Consider the following 22,640-nt stretch of genomic DNA (forward strand, 5'->3'; position numbering starts at 1 on the left):
AGCCATGTCGTCAGATGCTGAGATGGCTGCCTTTGGGGAGGCAGCTCCCTACCTCCGAAAGTCAGAAAAGGAGAGAATTGAGGCCCAGAACAAGCCTTTCGATGCCAAGTCATCGGTCTTTGTGGTGCATTCTAAGGAATCCTATGTGAAAAGCAAAATCCAGAGCAAAGAACCAGGAAAGATCACTGTCAAGACTGAAGATGGAGAGGTGGCTTAAACAAAAATTCATAGTTTGAGAATACAATTTAATCATACTGTGGACCTTTAGATGTCAATTATGAATCTTTCTATTCTTTGGCAGACCCTGACTGTGAAGGAAGACCAAGTCTTTCCCATGAACCCTCCCAAGTATGATAAAATCGAGGACATGGCCATGATGACCCACCTCCATGAACCCGCTGTGCTGTACAACCTCAAAGAGCGTTATGCAGCCTGGATGATCTACGTAAGTACCAGCAGCAGTCTTCCTCTGGGTAGCTGCTCTTGGGAGGAACTGCTCTGCCAGGCTAAGTGGAAGCCAACGTGCTGTCTCCCTTCCCCACAGACCTACTCGGGTCTCTTCTGTGTCACTGTCAACCCCTACAAGTGGCTGCCGGTGTACAACTCGGAGGTGGTGTTGGCCTACCGAGGCAAGAAGCGCCAGGAGGCCCCTCCACACATCTTCTCCATCTCTGACAATGCCTATCAGTTCATGCTGACTGGTGAGTGCTTGATTCCCTCACAGCAATCTAGACCAAAACCCCCACTGACCTCACTGGGGCATGTGACAAGCCAGCCGAAACCACCTCTGAGCTGTATGACTGAAAGCTTGAGCAAGTTAAGCAGGAATTAATTTTAAGTGAAACTGACCCAGAAGCAAGCCTGGACTCAGCACTGTGTATTATTACACTTTATTGTATGAAATTCGTCACTCTCCAATTGCAGAAATACTACTGGACTTTATTACTCTTTTTCCCTGACTGGACAGAAAGACTTATTCTATATAACTCTCTATTTTGGATGCATACAGCCAGTATGATTAGATTTCTTAATGAGAACTATGTGAAGGGCAAGAGGGTACACATATTGTGAGGACCACATGCCTCTTACAGCTCAATTGCAGCAAGAGGTATGCTCCAATACATACATTTCAGTTTATACTTTCTACTGTTGGGATCTGGAAGGGAATTGGGTAGTCTTGGACTGCTTGGACTACCACACCTGGACTTGTGGGAAGACCCAACTTCCATTTACAGTTTTATTTCTCATTCAGCTTAGTGTTCCTTAGGACAACAACTAACACTATGATTCATTTTGCCTCTTTCACAGATCGCGAGAACCAGTCAGTCCTGATCACGTATGTACATTCCCTGCTCTAGTCCCTGAGGGGCTTCCAGGTGCCAGGGGGCCTCCTGCCTGACCACATGCTCTCTGCTTCTCTCTTTGGTTGCACAGCGGAGAATCTGGAGCAGGGAAGACTGTGAACACAAAGCGTGTCATCCAATACTTTGCAACAATTGCAGCGAGCGGGGACAAGAAGAAGGAAGAGCAGCAGACATCAGGCAAAATGCAGGTGAGGTCCTAGGGGTAGGAACCTGCAACTATCAAATTCATTGATGAGCTATATCATGAAAAAAAGATTTCTATTTTAGGGGACACTTGAGGATCAAATCATCAGTGCCAACCCACTGCTGGAGGCTTTTGGTAATGCCAAGACCGTGAGGAACGACAACTCCTCACGCTTTGTAAGTTGTTGCCTGGGACTAAATTACTTTTTAGCTGGCAGCATGCTGACTCAAATATTCTTGCTATCAGGACTGGTCAAACAGATCTCCATTGGCTTTTCTGCTTCTTGCAGGGTAAGTTCATCAGAATCCATTTTGGTGCCACAGGGAAACTGGCTTCTGCTGACATTGAAACATGTAAGTGGCCCTCCTGGCCTCGTCCATTGCCTTCCAGCCTTCCTCAGTTCTTGCTCTAACTCTGTCCTACCATCCTTGCCAGATCTGCTGGAGAAGTCCAGAGTCACTTTCCAGCTCAAGGCAGAAAGAAGCTACCACATATTCTACCAGATAATGTCCAACAAGAAGCCAGAGTTAATTGGTAGGAAAGATCACTAACTTCTCCAGACAAAGATCACGGAACAGCAACTAACTCTTTATGAGCCGACTACCGTTGATCTGTATGTGTTTTTGTCCTTCTTTCCAGAGATGTTACTGATCACCACTAACCCATATGACTATCAGTATGTGAGTCAAGGTGAGATCACAGTTCCCAGCATTAACGACCAGGAAGAGCTGATGGCCACAGATGTGAGTAATGCACAGAAGTTATCTTAGGTGGGCTCTGACCTTTACCAGGCATGGTACTTACTCTCATGATTCTGTTGCCAGAGTGCCATTGACATCCTAGGCTTCACCGCTGATGAGAAGACAGCCATCTACAAGCTGACAGGGGCTGTCATGCACTATGGCAACCTGAAGTTTAAGCAGAAGCAGCGTGAGGAGCAGGCAGAGCCAGATGGCACAGAAGGTACCAGCACAATCTCTACTGGAGCACAGTATAGACCAGAGCACTCACTAACACAGGCAGTAAAATTCATGGTCAGAATCATTGACTCAGCCTGCCAAGCAGCCAGAATCCTGAAGCTGCTCTGCTTTGAGGCTGAAGACAAGTCACAATGCCTGAATTGAGTGTTGTGCTTCTTCATTTTACATGGGGTTGTTAAAAAGGAACATCACTTAATACTGAAGCTGTGGCTTATATATTCTACATTTTCTGTAGGGTCTCAACATGTCTCAACATGTCCATGTTTGAAAAATAGGCATTTAAGATATGTCTATCACATTTGCTTTGCCTACAATTGTTGAAAGCTGCATTCCTTTAAAAGTTTATGGAAGCATTTTCATGAAAACCAAGTTATTTACATGTATCATAAACATGAACTATCAAGGAGTCTTAAGTTGTTTTTTAGTGTGTTTTGAGTTTCTTTTAGAAAAGTTGAGGCAAATGAAAATGGCTGGCAAGAATACAATTGCAATTAATCTGAAAATGATGAATAGCAATAGTAAAATAATAACTAATCATTGCATTAATATAACCAAAGGAAAGAATTATAGATAAGTATAATAGAATTAGATTACTATATAATTATAAAAAAAAACTCTTCAAAAGTGAAATAAAAGTTCAAATTTTGTTCTTGTTTCATACCTTACTTTTTCTATCGATAAATGTACATTAAATAGTTATAAATAACACGTAAAATAGAAGCAGCTCAAAATTAGCATCTGTAAATATATATTCTATAATGAGGTCTGGGCTTCTTATATTAAGAATAGCACTGTTGCTTGCTATTATCTTTGCTGTGAGAAGACAGGCAGCAAATTGGAAAGTGATGACAGTGTATATTCAGTGCTATAGTGCTTGTATTTTATAGTTTAGTTTCAGAGAAAATGGGAGCTGAAAAAGACTTATGAGTGTCTCCTTAGGAGGAAATGTGGACCCATTATAAAAGTTATATGAGATACTGTATTCATGCTTTTGCCATAATACTTCACTAATCTCTCTCACTAATGACAGTACAGTTTCACTGACTAAAATTTTCAGTGCTGTATACTTCAATACCAACCGTTTCCCTTTTCTGTTTGTCCCGAAATTCTGACTAGTTTGACCTGCATTCATGGCCCTATGCCCTTTAGTCTGTCTGGTCACTTGTTTCAAAAACCTGCATGTTAATTGTAAAGGCATTTAGAAGAATCCTTACATTTACAAATTGTCTACACTAAATGGGAAAAAAATCAGTAAATCAGGAAAAATTACAATATTTTGAAGTATGTGACAAATATATGTAGCTTCTGCAGAAACGATTCTTAATTACCAGATAGGTCTACTGGAGAGCTAATACTCAATCCTGCTGTATGCTTGGTTCCTTAGTTGCTGATAAGGCTGCTTACCTGATGGGTCTGAACTCAGCTGACCTGCTGAAGGCCCTCTGCTACCCCCGAGTCAAAGTTGGGAATGAATATGTGACCAAGGGTCAAACCGTGCAGCAGGTAAGAAACAAGTGATAATAGAAAAAAATGACATGAGTTAAAAACTTTGAACTTCCTCTTTTGCTCTGGATGGTAACTTTTCTTTTACTTTTCTTTTAGGTATACAATTCAGTGGGTGCCTTGGCAAAAGCTGTCTTTGAGAAGATGTTCCTGTGGATGGTTGTTCGTATCAACCAACAGCTGGATACGAAGCAGCCCAGACAGTACTTCATTGGTGTCCTGGACATTGCTGGCTTTGAGATCTTTGATGTAAGCGGAGTGTCTTCATACAGGTTTCCTGGAAGGGGCATTAAGAAAAGGGAATAGTATTGGGTTGCATTTGTTTGTTTGTTTGTTTGTTTGTTTTTAATTAGGGATTGTCTTTATTTATTGGATAATCCTGACATTCCTGTAGGAATGGCACTCTTCTGGTTCTCATAGTATCTATTATCCCACTAGGGCTGCAGATTTTTAGAGATGTCTATTGTTGCATGCAGAAGTGCAAATTGCATTGGTAAGTGATATGGGGATGTAGAACAGCTGACAGGTAATAGCAGAAACAGATTTTGAGGAAGTTAAAATATGCTATCTTGTAGGAAGATTTTTTTGATGCTGAAGCCATTGGGAATGCTCTGAATGCTTGGGAGTAGATTGATCGTATAGACAAATTCAAGCAGATGAAAAGCTGGACTTGGGCTAAGCTCTGTAAATCATTTCATAGATCAGAGATATGTTAAGACAGTGACAGGGTCTGAAATGGTAGATTAGAGGATGGACTATGCCAGACACCTGTCCAGTCCCATGACTAGAAATTCAGGATCCCAAACATGAGTTAAAAATAAAACCTATTGGAAGATGAAAAGTGTTGCTGAAACTGAACACAAGTAAGTAAATCTCTGCATTCTGCAGTTCAACAGCCTGGAGCAGCTGTGCATCAACTTCACCAATGAGAAACTGCAACAGTTTTTCAACCACCACATGTTCGTGCTGGAGCAGGAGGAGTACAAGAAGGAAGGAATTGATTGGGAGTTCATTGACTTTGGGATGGACCTGGCTGCCTGCATTGAGCTCATTGAGAAGGTTCTGGGCCCTACACACTTAATAGATTTCTGGATGTAAAATGTAAAAGGAATCTTCTGTGCTCAATTAGACCACTCTAATATGTGGCACTCACGCTTGATGCAGTACTTAACATCATTTTTTCGCATACATTTTAATTTGTCTGTTACTTCACTGCTTGCGGGATAGTACATATGATCTACATGGGGCAAAAATGTCAGTCCTAGCCACTGTTCTGGAGTTCATACTCAAATGTGTGTGTTTTTTAATGCATGCTGAGTGAGTAAATACACTGAGCAACTTCTGGTTTAATATATACATAAAGAAATATTTTATCTTGTTTCCAGGAAAAAGCATTAAGAAAGTGTAAACCCTTACATCTGAATGCTGCTAATTTCATTCCTTTTGCTTTCCATCTTCAACCAGCATGCACATAGTGAATTTGCAGATGCTAGGTCTTTCTTACGTCACAAGCCTGAAACTAATTGGTGAGCTTCTTTTCATGTAACTGATGGCATATCCACTAACAAAATGCCAATTCTGGAAAAACATAAGATTACACATTCTGAGGAGGGTTTTTTATATGATTTTTATCTTCCATTCCTCTCTCATACACATTCTGTCTGCTTCTTACTTCCACACTTTCGTTCATTATGCGTTGCTATTTCTTCCAGCCCATGGGCATCTTCTCCATCCTGGAAGAGGAGTGCATGTTCCCCAAGGCAACTGACACCTCTTTCAAGAATAAGCTCTATGACCAACATCTGGGCAAGTCCAACAACTTCCAGAAGCCTAAACCTGCCAAAGGCAAGGTTGAGGCTCACTTCTCCCTCGTACACTATGCTGGCACAGTGGACTACAACATCACTGGCTGGCTTGAGAAGAACAAGGATCCCTTGAATGAAAGTGTTGTGGGGCTGTACCAAAAATCATCCCTGAAGACACTGGCCTTACTCTTCGCCTCTGTTGGTGGGGGAGAAGCAGGTGATTTCTTTTAAATCAGTTGTACTATAATTTACAGGAAAAAAAAAACAAATTGCAATAACATTTTGAAATAACATTTGCATTTTAAAAACTGAAAACCCCAAATTTCTTCTAACCTTTGGAACTCAGTCACTCAGACTAATAAAGGATATTATATTTCCCTAGAAACCTTAATAGATCTGTAGGTTTTAAGAACAGACAGCTGTACTACAGCATTAACATAGTCTAGCTGATAAACCAGATTTCTGCAATATGGGGCATTCCCAAATACTTCAAGAACAAAATGTACCAACATGCCGCTAAACTTATGCATATCCTTAGATGTAAAGATCCATAAAGTCTGCATTTAGTGTATTCACTAGGGATGTATTTAAATCCTTAAATATCTTCCTATGCAAAATGTTACATTTTAATTCATATTTGCGTCTTCTTAACTTCAGCTTGAATACATTAGATTTCATTATGCTATCATCTGAAAAAATCTAGTCTCCCATTGTAACTTTTATGAGTTTCCCTTTGTAACACTGTATACATTTGCAAATTTTGATCACATTATATATTTTCTATATTTTAAGATCCTTGGATTCTAACTGCATGCTTTTGCTGTTCTCTTTTTCAAAAAATTATATTACTGTTTAGAGAGTGGTGGTGGTGGCAAGAAGGGTGCCAAGAAGAAGGGTTCTTCTTTCCAGACTGTCTCAGCTCTTTTCCGGGTACTGTAAAATAATCATTATAACTTTCTCATTTTCTGAAAAGAAGATAGAAAATCTAGTTCAGAAAAGTTCTTAATTTATTTCATATACAAAATCTTTATTTTCAGAAAAAATAAAGGCATGTGCTTCTTAATAACGGATTCTCATTGAATCCTCAGAAGTATTCTTTCAGAACTGCATAAAAATTCAATAAAAAAGAAAATACTGATGATGGTTTTATTGCAGTATCTTTACTCCATCTACTACTGATATTGTGCACGTGACATTCTTTAGCTAAAGTCTTTGCTCTTGCTCTTCAAGGAGAATTTAAACAAGCTGATGAGCAATCTTCGAAGCACACATCCTCATTTTGTGCGATGCCTCATTCCTAATGAAACAAAAACACCTGGTAAGTTGTTTAAGTTCAAAAGTATGAAAAATCTCTTCTTCTCCATGCAGTACAATGAATTAGCAATTCATTATGTCATTTATTAGGTGCCATGGAACACGAGCTGGTGCTGCATCAGTTGCGGTGTAACGGCGTGCTGGAAGGGATTAGAATTTGCAGGAAAGGATTCCCCAGCAGAATAGTCTATGCAGACTTTAAACAAAGGTCAGATTCCATGTCATCCACCCTCCACCATATCCACAAGTGCTGAATATCTTGCATTTCCTAATTATTTTAACTACTGTGGGAGTTATGGGAGGGGTTTATTGTACCTACATTTCAGGCATAAAAAGGTCAACGGTCCAAGTTAGTAATTCAGTTTTTTTCTATAGCTAAATAGTAGAAGAGGCATTTTCAAATTATTTATTCCTGTCCTTGATTCATATTCTAATACAGGATAAGGCATTTTTTAATTAGCTATCCAGAAATGAAGTTGACTAGCTCACACTTATTTAAACTTCTGGGCAAGTTAAAGAAGTTAACTTGCGGCCATCAGCAGAGAAATGTGAATAAAGAATCTACAACATATTCTAGACTAACTTGCTGGAAAACTAAATAAAATAAAAAGATCTTGCTTCTTGTTCTGTATCAGCAGTACTCACATAGTATATACTGCCAATATTCTGGATGAAGAATGGCTTCTCTTCTACCCATATTTTGTCTTTGCACATGAAGTTCAACTTGATGATCTTAAGGTCCTTTCCAACCCTAACCATTCTATGATTCTATTTGGAGATAATGCATTAGATAACAGGGCATGTGAAATACATCAGTTCCCAATGGAAATCTGTACCCATTCTTTGTCAAGAATTTCTCGACTAAGGAAAGTGCAAGGTTTTTTCTAAAATCTATATTTACCCATGAAAATGTGATTTCTAAACAATGGAACAGAGTTCAGACTTATTTGCCTCTCTTCCTCTCTTGATCTCCCTTCCAAGAATCTTAACCATGGCATCAGCTGGTACAGGTTTGAGTTTTCAGGAATCTGAATTTCTTCAAATTCTACTTCATCCCTTAGGTACAAGGTGCTTAATGCCAGTGCAATCCCAGAGGGACAGTTCATGGACAACAAGAAGGCTTCTGAGAAGCTCCTTGGATCCATTGATGTGGACCACACCCAGTACAAATTAGGTCACACCAAGGTACAAACCTTTCTTGAGTCATTCACTGCATCTCTGTGCTCTGCTCTACCTGCCAGTGATGTGCAGCAACATTCTCTTTCTCAAGGTGTTCTTCAAAGCTGGGCTGCTGGGACTCCTGGAGGAGATGAGGGATGAGAAGCTGGTACAGCTCATCACCCGCACACAAGCCATGTGCAGAGGCTACCTGATGAGAGTGGAGTTCAAGAAAATGGTGGATAGGAGGTAGATACTTATTTGGCTTGCTGGGCCAATCCTCATGAGATACCAATGACATGAATGAAACTGATAACCAGCTTCTCACCAAATCTCATTTATTTATCATTAATTCAGTTTACCAGTATGGATGTATTTGGGACCATACCCTTGCAGTAGATGAAGAGTATAAAGTCCTGATCTATGGAACAAATCATCATTTTTAGCTTGTATCACCCTTTGTACTACTTTTTCCTAAATTCAGTAAATGGCTACATTACATGTATGTCCAGAAACCAGATATCTAGTGAAAGCTAATTATTTTAAGTAGCAGTTATAATCAAAGTTGAGAAAGACATAATTTTAGCACAAGAGAAATGTACTTTTCTCTTGGATAACTTTCATGAAAGAAATCAAATCAAGTTCTGGAGCTGTTCCATTTTTAGCCATGAAAGTGAGCCAAACATCTGTACTTCAAAACTGTCTATAAAGTTCAATAATCTGCATCACACTAGGGAGTTTTCTTCAGATATATGTATTTATATATATTAAATATCCTAAATATAGTTTATATATATGTATTTAATAATATATAATAAATATTTTATATGCACAGCAATATATGGAACTGTAAAGTATTGTACGTAGAAGTTCATGTTATATGTGTCAATATATATGATTAAATATGTTTTATAAATTTCACAATAGATAACATTTTTTATTATCTTTCAGGGAGTCCATCTTCTGCATCCAGTACAATGTTAGGTCCTTCATGAATGTGAAGCACTGGCCCTGGATGAAGCTGTTCTTCAAGATCAAGCCCTTGCTAAAGAGTGCAGAATCTGAGAAGGAGATGGCCAACATGAAGGAAGAGTTTGAGAAAACCAAGGAAGAGCTTGCAAAGTCTGAGGCAAAGAGGAAGGAGCTGGAGGAGAAAATGGTCAAACTGGTACAGGAGAAAAATGATCTGCAGCTCCAAGTGCAGGCTGTGAGTATTGTTAACGGTTTTGGCTTATAATGTCCTCTCTAAACTGATTCCAAAGGTCTCAGTAAGAGGAACATTATCAAGAACAGTATTATTTTTAAAATGTGTTTTATAAAATAGCAAGGAAAATCTTCAAATATGAATCAGTTTGCAATGAATTATTGAAGCTGGCTCTTTACATTTTAAATCAAGAGGGAAATCATCAATTTTCAGTGAGCAAATACTATATTTTACAGTATGACATTTTAAATCATACATAGCACATATGTACTATATAATTCTGATGTGCTATCATCTGATCAATGAAGGTAGTCTGGAGGTTCTATTAACAGCTTTTACTTGGAGAATCACAAGTGGATTCAGGTGGAGTAGGAGGGTCTGAGAGTGTCAGGGATTTCTCTAGCATTTACTGTCTCTGTCTCCTCAGGAAAAACAGTGATGGAAGTGGAGTCCTCCCCTTTTTCCCTGAAATAAAGAAGTAACGATAAAAATCCCCTTAAAACTGACTTTACGAGCAAGGATTACAATTCATCTGACCCCATTTTGATGTCTACACTTTTAAAGTCTACGTATGAGCTAGTAGCCTCAGCTACTCTTTGCTCTTTGACAACAAGAAATTTACCCTTTTAGAGTATAATACAATTAGTTTAAAGATGTATTTTTTTTGTTTGTTTGTTTGTTTGTTTTGGTTTTGGTTTTGTTGAATGGGCTGCATCTTGATATCATGGCAGATATCTAAAAAACAAGACAAACCCCAACCTAGCTATCTTGTTGAACAATGAAAAGGCTTCTGCCTGCGTAGTATCATTGCCCTTCACTAGAACAAAGAGGAGAAGAACAAGCAGTATGTAGAAAATAAAGATTACTTCTTAGTAACTTTCATCTTAAAATGCATGGAAATTCAGGTAATCGATACAGCCCTGGTATATATGATTCTCCCTTCCAAACTGTTCTTCTTGACCACAAAGGCTAGAAAAATGCCTGATTCAATTACTCTCTTTGAAACAGAGATCCTAACACAAAGTTGTCCAAAACTGAAAATAAATTCATGCTCAGTAAATCTTTTTGAAACAGTTTTAATACAGTTTTCTCAGCTAAATGTTTCAGGTTTTAAAGACTGTATCCTGCAAAATCTGCCTACACCATAGAATCATAAAATCTGCCTTTCATAGAATCATAAAATCATAGAATGGTTTGAGTTGGAAGGGACCTTATAGCTCATCCAGTTCCAAGCCCCTGCCATGGGCAGGGAAATCTTCCACTAGAGCAGGTTGCTCCAAGCCCCATTCAGCCTGACCTTGAACACTGCCAGGGATGGGGCAGCCACACCTTCTCTGGGCAGCCTGTGTCAGTGTCTCACCATGCTCATAGTGAAGAATTTTTTCCTAATATATAATCTGAATAATGATCTAATCTAGATGGTTCTCTTCAGTAGAACACTATGCCACTTTACAGTCAAGTCAAACGCAACATTAGTAAAATGATAAAAAGTTGCAAGAGAGATACTGCTATATCTGATTTCAGGAGCTATATTCAAATTAATGTTGGAGTTGCATGAGCAATTAAAGACTTTTTAAAAAATCCTCAGAGTCTATATTTATAATGTGATAACATATTCATTTATTTTCTGGGCTAGATGTAGTCCAAACCAAACAGACACTCTTACAGTAATGAATTTTAACTACAAGGGACTTATTTGAAAATAAGAATTCCTGGTTTGAAAATCAGTAAGAAGAAACACTTACATGAGAACTATTTTATTTAACTGAATCATGTGTAGGAAGCTGATAGTTTGGCTGATGCCGAGGAAAGATGTGAACAGCTCATCAAAACCAAAATCCACTTGGAAGCCAAAATTAAGGAGCTGACAGAGAGAGCAGAAGAGGAAGAAGAGATGAATGCTGAGCTGACAGCCAAGAAGAGGAAACTGGAGGATGAATGTTCAGAGCTGAAGAAAGATATCGATGACCTTGAGTTAACACTGGCCAAGGTTGAGAAAGAAAAACATGCTACTGAAAACAAGGTATGAGGCAGAACCCGTCACTCATGCTCTAGAAAAAAACACTGTGTTGTTACAGGACTTCTGTACCTACTTCCTTTGTTTTCACTTCCTCCTTTCTTCTCAAAGGTGAAAAACCTCACAGAGGAGATGGCAGCCCTGGACGAGAACATCGCCAAGCTGACAAAAGAGAAGAAAGCCATCCAAGAGGCCCATCAGCAGACACTGGATGACCTGCAGGCAGAAGAGGACAAAGTCAATACACTGACGAAAGCTAAGACCAAGCTGGAGCAACAAGTGGATGATGTAAGCACACAGGCATACAGCAAGAACAGGGCAGGTATGCGGTTAGATCTGGTGGGCAGAGCACTGATGGTCTTGTTCATTTCAGCTGGAAGGGTCCCTGGAGCAAGAGAAGAAACTGCGCATGGACCTCGAGAGAGCTAAGAGGAAACTCGAAGGAGACCTGAAGCTGGCCCAGGACAATATCATGGATTTGGAAAATGATAAGCAGCAACTGGATGAGAAACTGAAGAAGTAAGTGTGGCTGTGGGGCACCTGAGCGCTGGGCTCATGCCCTTGTCATTTTTCTTTCAGCTCTAACACAGTTTCCTCTGCCCAAAGGAAAGACTTTGAAATTAGCCAGATCCAAAGCAAAGTTGAAGATGAGCAAACCCTGGGCATGCAATTACAGAAGAAGATTAAAGAATTGCAGGCAAGTCTCTGTTCCTTCCCCTCTCCCTCCCACTCAGGTCAGGTAAGAGGAGGGCAGAGGTGTGAAGGGTCCCTGATGTTCCCCAGGCCCGTATTGAGGAACTGGAGGAGGAAATTGAGGCAGAGAGAACCTCTCGGGCAAAAGCAGAGAAGCATCGGTCTGACCTCTCGAGGGAGCTGGAGGAGATCAGCGAGCGCCTGGAAGAAGCAGGAGGGGCTACAGCAGCTCAGGTTGAGATGAACAAGAAGCGTGAGGCCGAGTTCCAGAAGATGCGTCGTGACCTCGAAGAGGCCACGCTGCAGCATGAAGCCACGGCTGCTGCCCTGCGGAAGAAGCACGCGGACAGCACCGCTGAGCTTGGGGAGCAGATCGACAACCTGCAGCGAGTGAAGCAGAAGCTGGAGAAGGAGAAGAGTGAGCTGAAGATGGAGATTGATGACTTGGCCAGTAACATGGAGTCCATCTCCAAAGCCAAGGTACGCAAATACCTTCTAGATTATTTCTGCTCCAGTAGAATATTTCTTTGTAGTGATTCAAACATAAGCAAGTATTTATATTTTAACATAAAAATTTAAGTTAGTCATGCTTAAAAATAAATAGTTGCACTTCATCACTTGAACTGAATTGTATATTTCAGTAGTAGTATAAGAATATATTATAACCTTTGACTGACAGCCAAAACAATTCACCTGCAGCACCTAACCTAAAGAACTATTGGAACTCATTTCCTCATTCAGAATATTATGATATGAAATGAAAGGCACTGACCTTGCCATTTTTTTCTTTCTCCTAAAATAGAAATTATTTCTACCTTTCCTTAACATTCCTTCATTCCTATCATTGGCTTCATTTTTTGTCCTTTAGAAGACTTGAGATTCTCAGTAATTATATGTTGAACCACCAATCATCTTTCATTCTCTTTTTTGCAAACAGGCAAATCTGGAGAAGATGTGTCACTCCCTAGAAGATCAGCTCAGTGAGATTAAGACAAAGGAGGAGGAACAACAGCGCACAATTAATGACATTAGTGCTCAGAGAGCTCGGCTACAAACAGAATCTGGTAAGACATTTGTGGGGTTTAAGAGAACATTGTATATGACATGAGGCTTTAAAAAAAAAAGTCAGAAAGATCATGGAGTTTTGCTGGAACCACAGTTGAACATGAACCAGAAATGTGCTCTTGTGGCAAATGCAGCCAACAGAATCCTGAGCTGCAGAAGAAGCGTTGCCAGCAGATTAACAAGGGTGATCCTTCTCCCTGCTCAGCACAGGTGAACGCCCACCTGGAATGCTGTGTCCTGTGCTAGGCTACCTGTACCAGAGAGATACAGACATCCTGAAGCAGGACCAGTAACATGGGCTGGAACAAACAGTGGCTGGAACAACTTCCTTCACAGGGGTGTGGTAGAGCCTGATCACTCTGATCACTCAGAGGTTTACAAAACATGACTGGAGAGGGTGCCGCATAATCATATCTAGGCGCTCTTTCTCATGAAAGGTCTCTTCCACCTGGGACTGTTCTGTAATTCTATGACTGGAGTTTCAAAGAAGAATTCATCTACTTCATAACCTTGACTTTATCCTTCTTCTTCCTGGAGACATTCAGGAGAGGACAGGGATATACCTGAGCACATACACAATATAGTACTCATTCTGAAAGCCCGAGGCTTGAAGTGACCACAGGACTTAGTGCAAACATACACTAAGACTAGTCAGATACTGGAAAAGGAGCATGATGTATCTCATTTCTCACCTCCAAGATAAATACATATTCTCAGAGATATGGATAGGTATAAGTGATTAGGATTCCATGGAAGAAATAAAATGTTGTTAAACTCCAAATACTTTTATGTGCATTTAATTATCAAGGTTGACACTTTTCAGTAAGTCATAAAAATGTTCCTTTACTCATCTGACCTCTCTCAGGGGAATATTCGCGCCAGGTGGAGGAGAAAGAATTGCTGATTTCTCAGCTGTCAAGAGGCAAGCAGGCTTTCACCCAACAGATTGAGGAGCTCAAGAGGCACCTAGAGGAAGAGATAAAGGTGAGAAAGATTCCCAGTCTTCTCCATTGGATTTCTCCTGTCTAGGAGAGGCTTCAGATATATATGAAATTACAGAACAAACCATGAGGGAGGAAAAAAAACACTTGGGTAATGCAGTGCAACTGTTCCCATACCAGCTTTGCTCCACCTTCCCTACAGCCTAGTCATTAACTCTTCTGCAGATTCCCAGATCATCCTTTCTCCTTCAGTAGCTTGCCATCATTCTCACAGTAGAATAATCTAGGGTCCATAAACACTTCATCTAGGAGATTTCCCAGGACACTTCCACTCATTGTCACCCTAAAATTCTTCCCCACAGACCAAGAACGCGCTGGCCCACGCCCTGCAGTCTGCTCGCCATGACTGTGACTTGCTCCGGGAACAATACGAGGAGGAGCAGGAAGCCAAGGGGGAGCTGCAGCGTGCCTTGTCCAAGGCCAACAGCGAAGTGTCCAATTGGAGAACCAAATATGAGACAGATGCTATTCAGCGCATGGAGGAGATGGAGGAAGCCAAGTACGTGGGGATGTTGGGCAAGGCTGGCATAGAATGATCCTGCCCCTCTATTCTGCTTTTGTGAGACCTCACTTGGAGTACTGAATACAGTTCTGGTGTCCTCAACATAAAAAGGACATTGAGCTGTTGGAGCGAGTGCAGAGGAGTGCCACAAGGATGATAAGAGGGCTGGAGCACCTTCCGTATGCAGACAGGCTGAGAACGTTGGGGCTCTTCAGCCTGGAGAAGAGAAGCCTGCATGGAGACCTCATAGCAGCCTTCCAGTATCTGAAGGGGGTCTACAAGGATGCTGGGGAGGGACTCTTCATTAGGGACTGTAGTGGTAGGACAAGGGGTAATGGGTTCAAACTTAAACAGGGGAAGTTTAGATTAGGTATAAGGAAGAAGTTCTTTACAGTGAGGGTGGTGAAGCACTGGAATGGGTTGCCCAGGGAAGTTGTGGATGCTCCATCTCTGGCGGTGTTCAAGGCCAGATTGGACAGAGCCTTGGATCACGTGGTTTAGGGCAAGGTACCCCTGCCCATGGCAGGGGGGTTGGAACTAGATGATCTTAAGGTCCTTTCCAACCCTTATGATTCTATGATTCTATGAGAATGGAAATTTGAGGAGACCATTGTAATATTGTCAGGAAGTTAATGCTCTGCTTTGGGAGAGGGTGCCAGGAAGAGAGAGAATATAACCGAGAGCAGGTATGCATGGGGGAAAAGCAGAAACAGCAAAGCTCTTCAGATGTGAAATAGCAGAGACATGCTGGTGTGAGCAGCAAAGTGAACAGCAGAGCATGAATTGTCTCAAACCTGGAATCAGACATAGAAATACAGTGGCTGGCTGGGAGAGGTCCTACACCTCTGTGTAAATGAGGATCACACATAACCAAGTGGCATAGGGTGCTCCTCTGAAAAACTTACTGGCTGGACAGCACAGGCTCCCATTTGCTTCCTCACCTGGACATGTTCTTCACACCTTGCAGGAAGAAGCTGGCACAGCGCCTGCAGGATGCAGAGGAACATGTTGAAGCTGTCAATGCCAAATGTGCCTCCCTGGAAAAGACAAAGCAGAGGCTGCAGAATGAAGTGGAGGACCTGATGATTGACGTGGAGAGATCAAATGCTGCCTGTGCAGCTCTGGATAAGAAGCAGAAGAACTTTGACAAGGTCTTTTGGGCTCCAGCCTGGGGGCTCCTGGACAGAGCATCCCCTCCTGATTGTCACATCCATCCTAACACCCCATTTCTCTTCAGATCCTGGCAGAATGGAAGCAGAAGTATGAGGAAACACAGGCTGAGCTGGAAGCCTCCCAGAAGGAGGCTCGCTCTCTCAGCACGGAGCTGTTTAAGATGAAGAATGCCTATGAGGAGTCCTTGGACCACCTGGAAACGCTGAAGCGTGAGAACAAGAACTTGCAGCGTAAGTCCCTGGCCCTCTGCTCCTGGCAGGGCTTTCTCACCACCCACCAGCACCCACCGCTTCACATGGCTCTGTGCCTGCAGGTGGGCAAAGATGCCTGTCACCTTGGTGTGTCAGGGCCCTTCCCATTCTGCTCTGTGCCCGACCATGCCATTGATCGTTGTTTCCACAGAGGAGATTTCCGACCTCACGGAGCAGATTGCAGAGGGAGGAAAAGCGATTCATGAGCTGGAGAAAGTCAAGAAGCAGATTGAGCAGGAGAAATCTGAGCTCCAAGCCTCCCTGGAGGAAGCTGAGGTACATCCTTCTGTTCTGAGCTGTTCACTTACAATACAGTTTAGCAACCTCAGATACAATTTATGAAATTACATGCATAGAGAATAATCTATAGGCACCGAAATCAGGGAAATTTGGACATTATTAAAGTCTTTGGATATACAGAAGTCTTTCCTGCACTGACAAACCTTATGCTATATATTATGCTCAAGAACAAAATGATTGACATTGATATTTATATAATTAACAAACATTTACTTTTTTTTTTCAGGCTTCCCTGGAACATGAAGAGGGCAAGATCCTGCGCCTCCAACTTGAGCTCAACCAGGTCAAGTCTGAGATTGACAGGAAGATAGCAGAGAAAGATGAGGAGATTGACCAGATGAAAAGAAACCACCTCAGAATTGTGGAGTCCATGCAGAGCACCCTGGATGCTGAGATCAGGAGCAGGAATGAAGCCCTGCAGCTGAAGAAGAAGATGGAGGGAGACTTAAATGAAATGGAGATCCAGCTCAGCCATGCCAACCGCTTGGCTGCTGAGGCACAGAAGAACCTGAGAAACACACAGGGAGTGCTCAAGGTACAGCACAATGAAACAGGTGCTCACTGGCTTATGAATCAGCTAAATATTTCACTGTTGTACAGTTCTATCAGATCTATAATGATCTATAAGGAATAGGAAAATATACTTCACGGTCTTTCTTGTCTTTCTTTCCAGGATACTCAGATACACTTGGATGATGCTCTCAGGGCACAGGAGGACCTGAAGGAGCAGGTGGCCATGGTGGAGCGTAGAGCAAACCTATTGCAGTCTGAAATTGAGGAGCTACGGGCAGCTCTGGAGCAGACGGAGCGGACGAGAAAAGTGGCAGAGCAGGAACTGATGGATGCAAGTGAGAGAGTTCAGCTTCTCCATACCCAGGTCAGTGTAGAAATATATTTAGTATTTATACTTTTTCTCCATACAGATGAAATAACGGAAGACTGGCTGAACTGTAACATTTGTAAAATACCCTGTAAATTTCACACTGTGGATAACAAATATTAAGTATGATTTTTCCGTTGCAGATATGAATTTCACTAGACTACAGTGCAGATACCTTTGAAGTAATAAATTCAGAGAGATATGTGAGGTTCTTACCCTACAACTCAATTGAGCTTAACAGGTTTCAGGTTTACTTTTGAGACTGTAAAGTCAAACTTAGGTTGATCATAAATAAAATAGGAATACACTAATACAGTTACTGACATCATTTAACAATGTCATTATAAGTATTCTAGATCACCATTTAAAATTTTTGCTGCCACAAGATTGAAAACTGTAAGCAAATATTACACCTTATATCTTTGTAAGTCTTTATAATTCCTTCTCTAATGACTGAAAAACTGTGAGGAAAGACTTTATGGAGGATGTTCTTGAAATAAGGAAGCACATCATGGCTGAGAAACTAACAGCTACTGCTGTAGCTCCTTTAGAACAGAATCCCATGTGACCCGATGGCACAATTCCCATTAAAAAACAATATTTATGCAATCTTCTTGATATCATATCACAAGGTAATAAAAAGAAAATTGTCATGTTGATGCTCTTCAACAGAACACCAGCTTGATCAACACCAAGAAGAAGCTGGAAACAGACATTGCCCAAATCCAGGGTGAGATGGAGGATACTATCCAGGAAGCCCGTAATGCTGAAGAGAAGGCCAAGAAGGCCATCACAGATGTGAGTCGGGGGCTCCTTTCATTGCTGATGGTGGATGTATTCTCCCCCAAAATGTCTCCAGGCCCAAAGTGGCTTTGACCCTTTGCTCTCATCAGGCAGCCATGATGGCAGAAGAGCTGAAGAAGGAGCAGGACACCAGCGCCCACCTGGAGAGGATGAAGAAGAACCTGGACCAGACGGTGAAGGATCTTCAGCTTCGTCTGGATGAGGCTGAGCAGTTGGCACTGAAGGGAGGCAAGAAGCAAATCCAGAAGCTGGAGGCCAGAGTGCGTAGGGCTGGTATCTGTGCGAGAGTGAGCATGTGCCTTGGAGAGATATCAGGGAGCTCCAAAGATGGGCTTGTGATTGCAGGTGCGGGAGCTGGAAGGGGAGGTTGATGCTGAGCAGAAGCGCAGCGCTGAAGCTGTGAAGGGTGTGCGCAAGTACGAGAGGAGGGTGAAGGAGCTGACCTTCCAGGTAAGGCAGGAGGTGTCCTTGGGCTCACACACCCTCATCCTAGAAAACCAAAGCCTTTTCAATGCAATCTAGGGCAAAATGTTGCTTTGTGGTGTGGAAAATCTAATAATTCACTTTCTTTTCTGTTGACCAACTACTCTAGTCTGAGGAAGACCGGAAGAATATTCTCAGGCTCCAGGATCTGGTGGACAAGCTGCAAATGAAAGTGAAATCCTACAAAAGACAAGCTGAGGAGGCTGTAAGTATTGCTGAGTGCAGAGTCAGTCTCCCTCCACATGGAGGGGGAATTCTGTGTTGGTGTTTTCCCCTGCACCATTCTTGGGTGTGTTCACAAACCGTGTAGAAGAGGCCCTTAGTGACATGGTTTAATGGTGGCCTTGGCAGTGATAGGGTAAAGCACTTGGTGATCTTGGACTTGATGATCTTAAAGGTCTTTTCCAACCCAGCTGATTCTGTGATTCTGTAAATATTAAATATTTTTAAAGCTATTTTGTCTCTCTTCCTATCCCCAGGAGGAGCTGTCCAATGTCAATCTCTCCAAGTTCCGAAAGATCCAGCACAAGCTGGAGGAAGCTGAAGAGCGGGCTGACATTGCAGAGTCCCAGGTCAACAAGCTCCGAGCCAAGAACCGTGAAATTGGGAAGGCAGAAAGTGAAGAGTAAATACCTCCAGTGGTGCAAAGTGAAAGAGAATTGCACAAAATGTGAAATTCTATCACTTTGATTTTGTAATCACTGCTTAGACCTTCATCAATCTCTAGATAATTAATGCCTAGATAATAAAAATTGTAGAGATTTTCCCAAGGAAATAATGAGTTCACTTTTGTATTTCAATTATTATCCTGAATTCTTAATTTCTAGGTTTTTTTCCTAATTTATTTAAATTCATTCAATTAAAAACTTGTTTCAGATATTTTCAGTGTTTCAACCACTGTAAAAGTGGTTTTAATGAGACATCCTGCTTCATTCTCATCATGGAATTTCATCTGACTTACTTAAGGCAGAAAATCATTATTTCTTTGCAACAGAATGTAATTATTCCTTGTTACTTTTGCTTTAGAAATACAATGAATTTTAACTCAAATATTCTGTCCAAAGAAAAAGAATTTATTGCATCTTCCCTAATCAGTCTAATCACTGCTTATTCTATTAAATCATGTAGAAGATTTTTCTTAATAGAATTCAATCTTCCACATGATTTACAAGAAGATATTTTTCAGGTTAAATGTCTTCAGTCCTTCAACATACTTTGAAACGTATTTTAGAGGACATCTAAACCTAAAATGAGATCTACTTTTAAGTTTCATTCATGAAAGTGATGTGCAAACCAACATTCCAAGGGCAGCACAACCAGCTACCTTATACAGTCATTCGCTGTCTATATTGTGTTCCTAAAGGTCCCCTGAATCTTCTAAGCTGGTCAGGCAGCCACTTAACTTCTATGTAGTCTCCAGGGTAACCCAAATAACTTTGCCTAGATTGGCCTCACTCAAAATGTAGGTTTTCATTCTTTGCAGATATCAGCACACCTCAGAGAATCCATGGTCACCTCTTTTTCAACCCTTCAATCCTTTCAACTTTTTCAACCTTTCAATCCTTCAACTCTTGTTTTCCTTGTCCACTTTGTTTTCTTCTTACTGAGTATTACTCAAACCAAGCTTGAAGATGAAAATACTAAGTTCCTCATAGCCTTTCCAAAGTTATAAGATACCTGTATGAAATATTACATATTAATGTATTTACTGTATGCAAATTATGCACATATATATGTCTGTATACACACACACGTACATGTACACAGATACATACATACACACACAAATATACTTATACAAAGTTTCCAAAGCTATTTTTTCAGCACCAATCCAGTAACTTGAAGATGTATATTACTGTTTCATCACTGATATGCAATCAAGGTCAAAAGTAGTTACTATTTTTGGAGTTCAATGTCGAGGCTTTCATAAGCATTTTACAGCTTAAGAGGACAGCGTTCCCTGACTGCAGTCCTAGTTGAGTGTCACCATATCTCCAAACCCATTCCCAGAGTCACATGTCAGACACCTGAGAAATTAATCCGTGGGATTGACAGCCACCTGTGAAAAGTATTGCTACCAAGTTCCTTTTGGAGGAAAAAAGAAAGATGATGAATCAGCATGCAGCCTTTATACTACGTAGATAGCCCTGTTTTCATGTATGTCACAGGCACAAAAGCAGTAGAAAAGCAGTAGAAAAACTCTTTGCTCACAAAGCCCCTTACCTGACAAAGAACTGTTTGAGCTCTTGGGGGCCCCACTTCCTGCTTTCATGATGCTTTTTTCCTGCCTCTGACTCAAGCAGATCATCTTTTTTCAGGGAGTGTGTGGACTTCTGACTAGATGTAGTCCAAGCCATTACTGTCCACAGATAGAAACTTTATAAACAGTATCTACCTTCTTTGAAAATAGCTTGCATTCCAGTGTAAAGATATGACTTTGCTTTCACACAGGCTCCTTCCTATCTACTTTGCAGTATATGCAGAAGATGAAACCCTGAATTGCAAAATATGGGCTGCCAAAGCCCATGGGCTGCAATAGCTCCAAGATCTGTATCAATACAGAAACCAAGGTTGACCTACCAACCTATCAACCTACTAGGGCAGCTCAGCCACATGGAGGAGTTCATAAGCTTACTGGCTGCAGCAGATAACATTATTCCTGTAGGACAGACACCTCATTACCCATGGACTTCAGCTGATGTGCTCATAGGGCTGTGCAGTGCTGTGGCAAGCACAGCAAACCTCCTCTGGCTGTGCAGTGCTGCAGGTCATACGTACATTTCGGCTGTGTCTAACAGGATGACTGTGGGGAGTTGTATCCTGAAGAAGAGGCTGGGCAACTGCTTTACCCTTTCTGCCTGCCACTTCTTGCAGACACCTTGCAGTTCTGCCTTCTGTGCATCTGAGGTAGTCTGATAGGTGGATACTGTCATACTGAATACACCATGGCAATACCATACTAGGCCCATTACAAAACAGTGCCTTGCTGCAGCTAGTCTTATAACAAAACAGCAATAAGGAAAAACATATCTGGTCTGAGCCAGCCGAGCCGAGTATTCCCAAAATAGCAGGTGCAATATTTTCAATATGGGAGGGAACTGATCCTTTTGCAAATGTGTTCTGTCTGTTAGAATTATTTACCAAACTTTCATTACATTGTGAGAGAGACAGGCTGAGGGACTGAGAAATACATAGACAATACTGTGTATGTGAATACTGGTGTGTAAACTGGCTTTGCGAGCAGAGTTGGTTTCTTCTGAAAAACTGTTAGCTGCCATAAACTGAGTCCTAATTACATTGAATGTGAAGCAGGATAAGACCAGAAAGCAAACACCAGGTTCTCTGCAAATCACTTGCTGGAAGATCAGTTACAGAGGTGCTGACAATTGCAAATAAGTGTCCTCAACTTACTCAATAGTTTCCAATTTTACAAGTCTGGTAACAGGGCTCCAGTTCATACAGGAACACTCTGGGCCTTTGGGAGGGATGAAAGGTACAAATTTCAGCCTCACCTTCCTATTAAGGATTTTGTGCTTTTTGCCCTTTCCCTACCTCATTTCTCTCTAAACCCTACTGTAATTTTTCCTTTGAAATTAAACTTGTAGCTGCATGCACGGGGATAGTGCATGCAGAACATTTAATAAGATGCAGAATGTAGTTGTGCAATTCCACCACAGGGTATACACATGTGCTCTGTGTGCATGTGCCTGCTGGGAATATACCTGTAATCTCAGTACAGGACCTGAGGCCACAGAGCTGCAGCAGTCTTGCTGCTCTTAGGCTGAAAAATCCAGCATGTTTCTTTCTCCCCTAAAATTACAGGCTTGCTGAATTGCTGTCACAAGAGTATTTGAAGGCGTTCCTTCAAATGGCTTCAGTTGGGATGGCAGGGAAGGGAGCTAAAAAGGGTTGGTGCAGGGTCTTCCCTGTCGAATGTGGAAGAAAATGACAACACCGAG

At 41.4% G+C, this 22,640-nt stretch overlaps 1 protein-coding gene across 2 annotated transcripts; it reads left to right on the forward strand.

The window, feature by feature from the left end:
* Positions 1-4: 4 nt before the first annotated feature.
* LOC115616513 (myosin-1B-like) lies at positions 5-19,310 on the forward strand. Of its 2 annotated transcripts, none has more exons than XM_030505829.1 (38): positions 5-208; positions 302-445; positions 545-701; positions 1,309-1,336; positions 1,435-1,552; positions 1,632-1,724; positions 1,838-1,901; positions 1,984-2,082; positions 2,188-2,291; positions 2,373-2,511; positions 3,913-4,031; positions 4,131-4,280; positions 4,920-5,090; positions 5,744-6,053; positions 6,693-6,766; positions 7,067-7,154; positions 7,241-7,358; positions 8,212-8,335; positions 8,421-8,557; positions 9,260-9,515; positions 11,293-11,535; positions 11,641-11,817; positions 11,903-12,048; positions 12,136-12,226; positions 12,313-12,702; positions 13,160-13,286; positions 14,153-14,271; positions 14,591-14,787; positions 15,758-15,941; positions 16,028-16,193; positions 16,366-16,490; positions 16,741-17,049; positions 17,188-17,391; positions 18,067-18,192; positions 18,288-18,458; positions 18,544-18,648; positions 18,791-18,886; positions 19,161-19,310. In XM_030505829.1, exons 1-38 carry the CDS (start codon positions 5-7, stop codon positions 19,308-19,310), a joined length of 5,823 nt encoding a protein of 1,940 aa, XP_030361689.1. The 2 variants fall into 2 exon arrangements, with proteins under 2 accessions (XP_030361689.1, XP_030361690.1); XM_030505830.1 differs by having other exon boundaries at positions 5,744-6,049; positions 6,695-6,766.
* Positions 19,311-22,640: the final 3,330 nt, after the last annotated feature.

Source organism: Strigops habroptila, chromosome 14 (genome assembly GCF_004027225.2).
Source record: "Strigops habroptila isolate Jane chromosome 14, bStrHab1.2.pri, whole genome shotgun sequence".
Lineage (NCBI taxonomy): Eukaryota > Metazoa > Chordata > Aves > Psittaciformes > Psittacidae > Strigops > Strigops habroptila.

Bases quoted from the DNA above. Each gene is read 5' to 3' on its own strand.
- LOC115616513 (XM_030505829.1), top strand. From the start codon at position 5: ATGTCGTCAGATGCTGAGATGGCTGCCTTTGGGGAGGCAGCTCCCTAC. The intron at 7,155-7,240 runs GTAAGTTGTTTA...GTCATTTATTAG, and splicing joins TAATGAAACAAAAACACCTG to GTGCCATGGAACACGAGCTG. The intron at 16,194-16,365 runs GTAAGTCCCTGG...TTGTTTCCACAG, and splicing joins TGAGAACAAGAACTTGCAGC to AGGAGATTTCCGACCTCACG.